This window comes from Macaca thibetana, chromosome 3 (assembly GCF_024542745.1).
Source record: "Macaca thibetana thibetana isolate TM-01 chromosome 3, ASM2454274v1, whole genome shotgun sequence".
In the NCBI taxonomy this organism is placed as follows: domain Eukaryota; kingdom Metazoa; phylum Chordata; class Mammalia; order Primates; family Cercopithecidae; genus Macaca; species Macaca thibetana.
In genome coordinates, this window is record NC_065580.1 from 41,581,085 (window position 1) to 41,593,264 (window position 12,180).

At 35.4% G+C, this 12,180-nt stretch overlaps 2 protein-coding genes across 2 annotated transcripts in view; both read right to left on the reverse strand.

The window, feature by feature from the left end:
* The window catches only part of LSM8 (LSM8 homolog, U6 small nuclear RNA associated), a 765,242-nt gene that overhangs the window by 541,840 nt on the left and 211,222 nt on the right, over positions 1 to 12,180 (reverse strand). The window lies entirely within an intron of this gene.
* The window catches only part of CFTR (CF transmembrane conductance regulator), a 180,832-nt gene that overhangs the window by 23,788 nt on the left and 144,864 nt on the right, over positions 1 to 12,180 (reverse strand). Inside the window, exon 23 of the mRNA XM_050785105.1 lies at positions 2,736 to 2,891. Coding sequence (XP_050641062.1) covers positions 2,736 to 2,891 — 156 coding nt within the window. The remainder of the gene's footprint in view (positions 1 to 2,735; positions 2,892 to 12,180) is intronic.

A 12,180-nucleotide genomic window follows, 5' to 3' on the forward strand; every position in this document is an offset into this window, starting at 1 on the left:
AAGGACAAGTGCTATCTATACCTTTTATATAACCACAGAAGCTATCAGACTTATAATGTGAAGCATGTAGGAGTTTAATAATTAATTATTAAGTTGTTAATTATTATAAAATGAGTGAGAACTGCTACACTGCTGAATCGTCATTCACATCTACAAACACATGTTTTGGTCCCATTTGATATGTCCCAGAGCAAAAAGTGCCCCAACTTTGTGGTGGGAGTTATGTGTGGACATAGATTCTTTTCAGATCATAAAGACTAATTGCAAGAACAGGCCTAGTCGTTTCCTCAGAATAGTTTGTCACCTTTCAAACTTGTAACTGAAGATTTAGAAATACATTTAAAAATATGTTTTCTGTTTTTTATGAATTAAGTGCTTAACACAAATTCAAGGCCAATAAACCATTTCAGATCTTGTTGTTCTAACTGCCTAAACCAATGGGGCTCTGATGATAAGCCTCATTGTCTCCTCTTCGTGACCTCACAGCTCACAGGTAACACAATGAATTAAAGGAGGCTCCACCTTGAAATTTACACAATAGTCTTCCAAGCTGGCGCATTCTCTAAGATTGCTGTCTAGTTACAGGAGGGAAGAACATTAATAAAACAAAACAAAACAAAACACCTGCAAGGACCTGCCAAAACTAATGACATGTTATGATTCCACAGCTGATGTCTCAGGATCATTCTGAGAAAAAGAGGGGAAATTTCTTGTTCAAAGTTCCTGTTTCATGTGTCTGGAAACAAATGACCCATTGATACAGAGATCTCTAATGTCTCAGTGTCAGAGATCTTCAGAACTATGCCCTTGCAAAGTCTGGGAGTTGGAAGGAAGAAAAAACTGGAAAAGCAAACAAACATAATTCTCTTTGGATTTTTAATTCCTTCTTCCTTTTTTTTTCTTTTTAAAGTTTAAACTTTAGGACAAGATAAAATTACTTAATTTGAACTTTCAAAGAAAAGTTAGGAAAAGCATCTCTTGGTTTAGACATCAAAAATATATGAGGAGTTTGCCCTCTTGCTCTTTCTTGGTCATTCACATAATGTTCAAAATTTGTCACTAAGAAGAAATAGCATATTCTGTTTACAGACATCTTTATGATACTGAGAGACAGCCTCAGAAACCAGCATCATAAACACATATATGAGAAGCATCTATATCAAGATCATCCAGCATTTCTGAAGGCATCTCTGAACATATTTTTTTTTGTTTGGTTTATATAATGCTAGAAACCATAGAAGAGTGGAAATGGGGGGGTGGGGTGGAAGACAAGCTTGGGAGACTCACTTTGGCAGAAAGGCAAGATAAAGAATTTTCAAAACTCTGGCCCACTCGGTTTTCCTCCATGTCTTGCATATGTATGTTCCTAAGTTGAACATGCAATAACACGAAGCCTCTCTACTACATAGTAGATAAACTAAAGGATTCTCAGTGAAATTGAAATTAATTTTTAGAGCTTGAATTATTCTAATGGGCAGATTTGTGTGAACAAGAACAACAAAAACCAAAAAATTCACTATTTTTCATTTAAAACGGGACCAGAAGACTTAGGTTATACTGAATAACAACACTTCTCTATCAACCAGTTCTTTTTCGCTTTTCAACATTTTTATTTTGCCTAATGCTATCACCTTGGGATACTTGTATTTCCAGTGTTTCTTTACCTATAGATCATCTAACAATCCGTTTTTTCTTTCTGAGGAAACAATACTGTTTTCAAAACTCCAACCAGGATAAAGCTTCTGGCAACATGACAAAGTCTAGACAAATAAATTAAAAGCACCAGTTGAGCAGTTACAATATTTAGTGCCTCATTAGTTGAAAGGAGCAAATGTTCCACAAAGGTAATCTATTAAGAAATACGAGCCTTTTTTTCAGTCTAGATTTATAGTCAGTCTACCTGGAGATGCTCCTGGCATTTTAATTTTGTGTAAAAAGTAGAGTAGTATTAGAAAGAACTATGGTAGTGGAATGGATTCAGGGCCCATTAGTACAAAAGGAGAAAAATGATCATTAAGTGTGAATATACACGGAGAGACTAGAGAAAATACCAGCAAAAATACAGTAAATGTCGTCCAGATTTGGTCCCAGTAAAGACATTTCTTGGTTTCCATTTAGATCATTTTAAACTGAAACTGTTGCTATTTCTCTCATATACAAGAAGTGCTCTTACACAGTAACATTCTAATTAGTAGAATGATACTAAGGCAGTGAGGCTAGAGATCCTTTGTGACCCAAATCAGAGTGACATTAAAAAAAAAAATAGCTACAGACTAATCTGACATGGTTCATTCCATCCAAAGAACAAAAAACAATCATTACACTTTCTATTTTCAATTCCACTACCTCATGATTCCAAGTGTTTGTTATTTCAGGAGCATCTTTTGTCTTGCAAAGCATTTCTCAACCTGGTGATTGCTAACTTGGAGGTCAGGCCACTGAAGCAGGAACAAAAAAGAGCTGTTAAAAACAAAAGCCCAAGGTTCCCACTGTAAATTTGGTCTTCTGAAAAACACTATCAAAGCTATGAACATTTCAATAACCAGAACTGGAGAATTCCAAACTTTTAGTGACATATTTTCTGCCTATGAGAAAACTGCACTGGAGAAAAAAAGACAGCAATGCATAACAAATATATTTTGCAGAGTAATGTGAATTTCTTGAGTACAAGTATCAAATAGCAGTAAAAAATGTAAATCAGTTGCCTTTTTTTCTGACTAAGTCCTTTTGCTCACCTGTGGTATCACTCCAAAGGCTTTCCTCCACTGTTGCAAAGTTATTGAATCCCAAGACACACCATCGATCTGGATTTCTCCTTCAGTGTTCAGTAGTCTCAAAAAAGCTGATAACAAAGTACTCTTCCCTGATCCAGTTCTTCCCAAGAGGCCCACCTATAAGGTAAAAGTGATGGGATTACTCCTGTGACATATAGATACCATGCATTAAACATAATTCAGTATTGTACTTCAATAAAAACCACTGGAGTATTTTATCCTGTCACCAGTGGAAGATATTTACTTATTCATTCAAACATTTTTGCACACTTTCAATCCTGACCAGTGTTGATATATGGAGACAAACAACCTTGGAACAGAATAGAGAAACTGGCCATAAGGAATTGGACCCCTGATGCAGACTTCTTTCATCACCGACTTTTACTAATGACAAAAAGAATGAAAATGCCCCTTTTGCATAAAGGAAAAGCAAAGAGTGTCTTCATCATCTCTCAACATAGGCTCACGCCAGAAGCAGAGACCTGCAATTTGATCTAGTACCCAAAGTGGATATAACTTAAAAATTACTTAATCTGAAATAGTTCTAATATTTAGATGTTGACCCTAATAAATTAATTAGATCAAGTTCAAGCCTGGCAGTAAATAATGATATGTTCGGGCAGCAGTATATTCCCAGAGAAGACAGGTTGGGCGAAGGCCTTACCACTCTTCAGTGAATGAGTACTTTGGACAGTGGTCAAATCACATTCTGACATTCACCCGCGCTGGAGAGAAGGGAATTTCAGGAAGCAAAATGTATATTAAGGAAAAGAAAGAAAATTATTCTTGTTACCTAAAGACCATAAGAACATAGCATGGATGTGAGAGCACCATGCACTGCATGAGGAGATCAAATGCTAGAGGTGACCCACAGAGAGCCCCAACTCTGTGTTCGGATGTCAGCTTACATGCCAGAACTTGAAGAGGGTGCTTTGAGCAAGGTAGAACACTACTGCAGTCATTAACTGACCACTGAAAAATCTGACTGACAGTTAGTGGCACTGAATAAATGTTTGTTTCATCATTTTTTAAAAAGTCATTTGACCTTTATGTACTATAACTGAGCAAATGGTCTTTTAGTATAATGCTTTTCAATCTGTAGTGAAGGACAGTTTGTTTTCTTTTTAAATTTCTAATTCACTATATATCAATACTTTAAAAATATATAATAAAAATGAAATTCTAAATATTTTTATACTATGTCATCACAGACAAGTAAGTTTGTAAACCAGAACCAGTGAATGGACCACAATAAATATTTTAGAGTACATAACGACGCTTAATAAGAATAACTTACTGAACACTATTTGCAACCTGGTAATAAACTAGGTATTTGGGATAAGCTGGAAAGCAATAATGACACAGTTGACCCTCTATCCATAATAAGAACTCTACAATGAGATTTTCACAAATGTTTGTTCTCAGACAACTGAGAAAACCAGATCAATCAAATGTTATGTACAACACCCTGTTGAATTTCTTCATAGTATTAATCAAAATTAGTACTTTTTATATTTTTTCTTGATTATTGCTTGTGTTTGTACCAAAAATATAAGTTTAACAAACACAGGGGAGTCTATCTAGTTTTGTATTGAATTATTAGCACCTGGCTTACCTAAAGTGCCCCATAAATATTTATGTGAATTGATTAACGGACAGCCAGATGGAAGAAAGGATGGATTTATGAGCAGATGGATGAACTCATGTAATTTAGCTGATCTAACAAATAGTGGATTTAATCAATTTTGTTCAATTGCTAGACAAACTCCTAATTTTAAAATATTGTGGAATTTCAATGCACATTTTCATTTATGAATCAGCCCATGTTACACAAACATATTCATCATGTGTCAAGATTTTTCTAACACAATAGTAAAATGTTGTATAAGCAACCTGAATATGCCCAGTGCAGGTGAGGTCCAGGGGAATAAAAGAAAGGAAAGTTCAATAGGTGAAAGTAATTTGCTATGAGGTCATATCAAGAATTTTGGTAAGGCACTCCAGCCAGGGCCACAGAGCGAGACTCCGCCTCAAAAAAAAAAAAAAAAAAAAGAATTTTGGTAAGAAGTACTTGAGGTCTAAATCCTTGTTATCATTAGATAGGTTTCTAATGAGGATTAGATAAATGTCCATGTTCCCTTCTCTTCAGAAACAAATACTGAAATTTTTAGAGAACTCAATTTTTAGGCTGGGAAAGACTGGATGAAGGGGCAATTTGTAAATCTTTGGTTTAGCTTTAAAGGTTTTAGCTATTACTCTGGTTTCCTTATATCATTGAACTGCTGGTAATGCATGATATCTGACACATTTTTCAAAAGCAAGGAATCATTGGTTTATACCCAACAAAGTCTTCTTGTTTATATAATTGGCACATAATAATTAGTTTCCGGGATTTGTTTTTTCAGGCTTCTCACTGATCTGTTGAATAAGGCTAGAGTACTTCCTGCAAATAACCTTTTAAGACATACCCTAAATCTAAGTCAGTGTTTTCTAGTAACTTCAATGCACCTCCTCCCTGAGAATGTTGGATCAAGATAAATCAAAATAATATGTGGAAAGTTAAACAGTGTTGAATTTGGTGCTAGCTGTAATTGCATTGTACCATGAATAGAACATTCCTTTCAGGGTGTCTTACTCGCCATTTTAATACTGCAACAGATGAAGACTCTTGTAATTATTTTTCATTACCTCATGGTCTCCAGAAATCAAGATGACAAGTCAACTGAAATTTAGATCCACAAGGTGATTATAATTGAATCTTTTATGTGTTCATATATCTCTATTAATTATTAATGAAACATAGTATTGAGAATATGCTGCTTATACCCACTGAATGATTCAACAACTTTACACCAATTTTTATTAAGATAGAAAATGGGATATGTGTTTAGCAAAGCAAACAAGTATTTAGGTGTTTGTGCTGATATGATTTGAATCCTTAATATTCTTATAAATTATTTCCGGCATTTCTGTATTTTGAAGAGACTACAAATGGAGAAAGCAACTAAGTTCATCCAAAAGTATAGATCTTGAAGTACTATCAAATATCTATTTAATCAGAGGGCTGTCCAGTACTGTGACACATACAATATACCATCTGAGGAATTTTGATAAGTCCAGATTTATCATGAAGCATCTGACTCCAAATTAAGTTCCCAGTAGGCATTTTGAGAGGAAAAAGAAAAGACAAAAAGGATGGGATATTCTAGTTGGGGGAAGGTGCTCTGGCTATTACAATTTAGATAAAAAGTCAAAAGTTTTTAAGAAAAAACTATTTGAGATTAAAAAGAAAAATAGATTTTAAAAGTAAAGGTTGTGAAATAGCTGCTACATTTTTCATGCATTGATAATAAAAACTTGTAAAGTATAGGTTCTTTAAATTAAAGGTCTCAGTTAAGAGCAAAGAAAGTAATACGACATCTTTTCCATAAAGTAATTGCTATGGACAAAGTGTTTTCACATGAAGATTGAATAATTTTTCTGCACATAATATTTATTCTTTTCATCTCTTCACCATTACCAACAACACAGAAATCCATTAAAAATTAAACGAGATGCCCACTTAAGTCCTAAATTTTAACTGCTTTTTCTCTCCCCTAAGAAGAGCAGCCCAAAACTGAGCTGGTAGTGTTTTGGGATATCCAAAAATATTACTAGTATACTAAATTTGAGTCGACTTCTTAATTCAGCACATAAGAAATATGTGTGGAGCATCTTGTGATAGTTTGCAAGATGCTGTTATAAGTTCTAAAGGCAAGGCAGTAGAATTTATATTCTTCAGAGACTGCTTAGAATAACAATTTTATTTTTTATTTTTTTATTTTTATTATTTATTTTTATTTTTTAAATTTATTTTTGAGATGGAGTTTTGCTCTTGTCTCCCAGGCTGGAGTACAGTGGCACAATCTCAGCTCACTGCAACCTCCACCTCCCAGGTTGAAGCAATTCTCACGCCTTAGCTTCCCTAGTAGCTGGTATTACAGATGGCCACCACCATGCCCAGCTAATTTTTGTATTTTTAGCAGAGACAGGGTTTCACCATGTTGACCAGTCTGGTCTTGAACTCCTGACCTCAAGTGATCCTCCTGCCTTGGCCTCCCAAAGTGCTGGAATTACAGGTGTGAGCAGAATAACATTTTAAGAATCAATTCCTATTCTAAGGAAGCATATAACCTAGAAGTAGATATAAGCTATGCATTCACTTATTTAAAATGTATTAAGATAGGTAACATGCTAAATAAAGGCATAAAAAAATAAAAAAAGTAAAAAAACCCAGGACTTCCAGATTCTGATCTGGTTTGTAGAAATTCTGTAAGTGGTTGGCTTCATCCTAAAAACAAGTAAAAAGCAGAGCATACTGAAAAATCAACAACTTTTCTTAGATCTGTCAGAGAAGTGAGGTCACAGGGCAAACCACTGCCCCCCAAAATGGGAGACAGGCAACTAGGTACAGAGAATCACAACTTACACAACAGAAAACAATAAGCAGAAACCTCTGAGAGAACCAGTATTAGGGTAGGAAAATCTAAACTGTGAGTGAAAAATTGCTGGAGATTCAGTGTGAACAAGTGTGACAGCAAGAAAATTCCAAGTGGGCCCAAGTCACCGGGGGACTTCTATAGTTTTGTGAATTTTGCCTGTAGGATGCTTACCAGGTTCTTACAGTGAAGATCAGAGGAAAAAAGGGAAAAGTAACCATTTTGAAATATGCCAGAGCATTCTTTTTTTTTAGATGGAGTCTTGCTCTGCCGCCCAGTGTGGACTGCAGTGGTGCAATCTTGGGTCACTGCAACCTCCACTTACTGGGTTCAAGCAGTTCTCCTGCCTCAGCCTCCCGAGTAGTTAGGATTACAGGTGTATGCCACCACACCCAGCTGATTTTTGTATTTTTAGTAGAGATGGGGTTTTGCCATGTTGGCCAGGCTGGTCTCAAACTCCTGACCTCAGGTGATCCACCTGCCTCAGCCTCCCAAAATGCTGGGATTACAGGCGTGAGTCACTGCACCTGGCCCCAGAGCATTCTATTCTTATAACAAGACCTGTCCTCAAAAGAGACTATTTTACCATGCCTAACCTCTCAGGGTTTTTTTTCAGAGCCTAACTGACCTGGGGGAAGGAAAATACTTAACTCCAACTCCCTCTCACAATAGTCACTATGTCCCACCAAAAGGGGTGAAAAAACACTTAAGTGCTTCTAAGCTGCAGAGGCACAGGCTCACTAAAAGACTAAAACCTAATCATAGGACTACAGAATACTTCCCTCACCCTCTGCTACACCTACCATTGCATGACTAAAGGCCTATTTACTACAGTTCCTTTTACCCAGCACATCATGTCCACCTTTCAATAAAAAGTTACAAGGCTTACTAAAAGGTAAAAAAAACACCACAGTTTGAAAACACAGAGCAAGCATCAGAACCACAGTCAGATATGATGGGGATGTTGGAATTAACAGATCAGGAATTTAAAACAACTATGATTAACATGCTAAAGGCTGGGCATGGTGGCTCGCACCTATAATCCCAGCACTTTGGAAGGCTGAGGTGGGCAGATCACTTGAGGTTAGGAGTTCGAGACCAGCCTGGCCAACATGATGAAACCCCATCTCTACTAAAAATACACAAATTACCCAGGCATGGTGGCAGGCACCTGTAATCCCAGCTACTTGGGAGGCTGAGGCAGGAGAATCACTTGAACCCAGGAGGCAGAGGTTGCAGTGAGCCAAGATCACACCACTGCACTCCAGCCTGGGCAACAGTAAGACTCCATCTCAAAAAAAAAAAAAAAAAAAAAAAAAAAAAAAAAAAAAAAAAAAAAAAAGCTAAAGGTTTTCATGGAAAATGTAGGCAACATGCAAGAACAGATGAAAAGCAGAAGAGAAATGGAGATTCAAAGACAGAATCAAAAGAAATTCTATAGGTCAAAAATTCTGTAATAAAAATGTAAAATGCCCTTGATGGACTCATTGGTAGACCGAACACAGCTGAGGAAAGAACCTCTGAGCTTGAGAATATGTCAATAGAAACTTCCAACACTGAAATGCAAAGGAAAAAAAAAAAAAAAAAAAAAAAACTGAAAAAACAATATCCAAAACAGTGGGATGACTACAAAAAGTGTAACATACATGTAATGGGAATACCAGAAGGAGAATAAAGGAAAAAAAAGGACAGAAGAAATATTTGAAGCAACAATGACTGAGAATTTTTCCAAATTAGTGTCAGATACCATACCACATATCCAAGAAACTCAGAGAAAAACCAAGCAGAATAATGCAAAAAAAAAAAAATCTGACACATAGGCATATCATGTTCAACAAGAAAGGCATATCACATTCACACATTCATAAAAAAAAAAATCTTGATAGATGCCAGAGGAAAAAACATCTTGCCTACAGAAAAGCAAAGATAAGAATTATACCTAACTTCTCAGAAACAATGCAATCAAGAAGACAGTGGAATGAACTGTTTAAGAGTTTGAGAGGGAAAAGAATCACCAATCGAGAGTTCTGTGCCCTATGGAATTATTCTTCAAAAGTCAAGAAGAAATAAAGTCTCTATCAGACAAACAAAAATTGAGGAAAATTGTTGTCAGTAGGTCTGGCTGGTAAGAAATGTTAAAAGAAGTTGAAGAGAGAAAAGGAAAATTATACAGGTCAGAAACTTGGATCTACATAAAGAAAGTATATTAGAGAATGAATAAATGAAGGTATTTCATTTTATAATAAAATTAGAACTTCTATTTTTCTCACTCTTAATTGATTTAACAGATAACAGTTTTTATCAAAAAATTTCATCAATATATTCAATCATAAATATGATAATGTGTATACCTAGGTATATACATATATGTAAGTGAACTAAATGATAGCTACAATACAAGAGACTGGAAGGTGGAACTGGGAGTGTTTTATTATTAAAAGGTACTTGCACTACACATGAAATTATTTAGTATTATTTGAAAATGGACTTAGATTAGCTGTCAATGTATATTGCAAACTCTAGGGGCAACCACTAAAAGTTTTTTTAAAGAAGATTTACTATGCTAAGAAAGTGGACATGAAGTCCTTTCCCATGCCTATGTCCTGAATGGTATTACCTAGGTTTTCTTCTAGGGTTTTTATGGTATTAGGTCTAACATTTACGTCTCTAATCCATCTTGAATTAATTTTTGTATAAGGAGTAAGGAAAGGATCCAGTTTCAGCTTTCTACTTATGGCTAGCCAATTTTCCCAGCACCACTTATTAAATACAGAATCTTTTCCCCATTTCTTGTTTTTCTCAGGTTTGTCAAAGATCAGATGGCTGTAGATGTGTGGTATTATTTCTGAGGACTCTGTTCTGTTCCATTGGTCTATATCTCTGTTTTGGTACCAGTACCGTGCTGTTTGGTTACTGTAGCCTTGTAGTATAGTTTGAAGTCAGGTAGCATGATGCCTCCAGCTTTGTTCTTTTGACTTAGGATTATCTTGGCAATGCAGGCTCTTTTTTGGTTCCATATGAACTTTAAAGCAGTTTTTTCCAATTCTGTGAAGAAACTCATTGGTAGCTTAATGGGGATGGCATTGAATCTATAAATTACCTTGGGCACTATGGCCATTTTCATGATATGACCCAGCCATCCCATTACTGGGTATATACCCAAAGGATTATAAATCATGCTGCTATAAAGACACATGCACACGTATGTTCATTGCGGCACTATTCACAATAGCAAAGACTTGGAATCAACCCAAATGTCCATCAGTGACAGACTGGATTAAGAAAATGTGGCACATATACACTATGGAATACTATGCAGCCATAAAAAAGGATGAGTTTGTGTCCTTTGTAGGGACATGGATGCAGCTGGAAACCATCATTCTCAGCAAACTATCACAAGAACAGAAAACCAAACACCGCATGTTCTCACTCATAGGTGGGAACTGAACAATGAGGTCTCTTGGACTTGGGAAGGGGAACATCACACACCAGGGCCTATTATGGGGAGGGGGTAGGGGGGAGGGATTGCATTGGGAGTTATACCTGATGTAAATGATGAGTTGATGGGTGCTGACGAGTTGATGGGTGCAGCACACCAACATGGCACAAGTATACATATGTAACAAACCTGCATGTTGTGCACATGTACCCTTGAACTTAAAGTATAATAATAAAAAAAAAAAAGAAAGTGGAAACATAAAATGCTCAGTTAAAACCACAATGGAAAGAAAAAGAGTAGACAATAAAAATATAAACAAAGAACAAATAGTGTAACAGACAGAAAACAGTAATAAATATGGTAGATGTTTATCTAACTATATCAATAATCACTTAAAATATCTATAGTCCAAGTATTCCAATTAAAAGACAAAGATTGTCAGAGTGGATCAAAAAACAAGTCTGAACTATTTGTTGTCTACAAGAAACCCACTTTAAATTTAAAACAACATACAAACTAAAAGTAAGGGGACGAAGAAAGTTAACTAATTTTAACACCAACCAAAAGAGACGTGGGGAGACTGTATTTCTTTCAGCGAGAACAGACATCAGAGCAAGGAAATAATGAGGGGCATTATACGAGGATAAATGGGTCACTCTCCAAAAGTCATACCAATTTTTCATGTGTATGTTTCTAGCAACAAGTATCAAAAGACACGAAGCAAAAGTTGGTAAAACTGTAACAAGAAATAGAATATTCACTACTAGAGTTGGAGACTTCAGTGTCGCTCTACAAAGAATGGACAGATCCAGCAGGTGGAAAATCAGTAAGGACATAGTTGAATTCAACAGCACCATTAATCAACTGGACACAATGGATGTGTATAGACTACCTCATTCAAAAATAGTAGAATACACAGTCTTCCAAAGCTTACATGGAACATTCACCAAGATAGATCACATTCTAGGCCATAAATCACACCTTAACAAATTTTATAAAAATTAAAATTATACAATATGTATTCTCAGACCACAATGGAATTAAACTAGAAATCAATAACAGAAACATAGCTAGAGAATTTTTTAAAATGGTGATTAAACAACACACTTCTAAGTAACACATGGGTCAAAAGAGAAATATCAAGAGAAATTTAAAAATATTTCAAACTAAATGAACATGAAAATACAACTCATGAATATTTGTGAGATGCAGACAAAGCAGTGCTTAGAGGGAAATTTACATCCTTGAATGTATAAGAATGCAAAGGGATCTTAAATCAATAATATAAGCTTCCACCTTGGGTAACTAGCAAAAGATCAAATTAAATCAAATATAAGCATAATAAAAAAACATTAAATTGAAATCATGAAATCAACAGAGAAAATCAATAAAACAAAAAGTTGGTTCATCAAAAATATCAAAAATGGAGATATCTCTAGCTTGGCTAACAATAAAAAAAATAAAAGATGTGACACAAATTGCTAATATC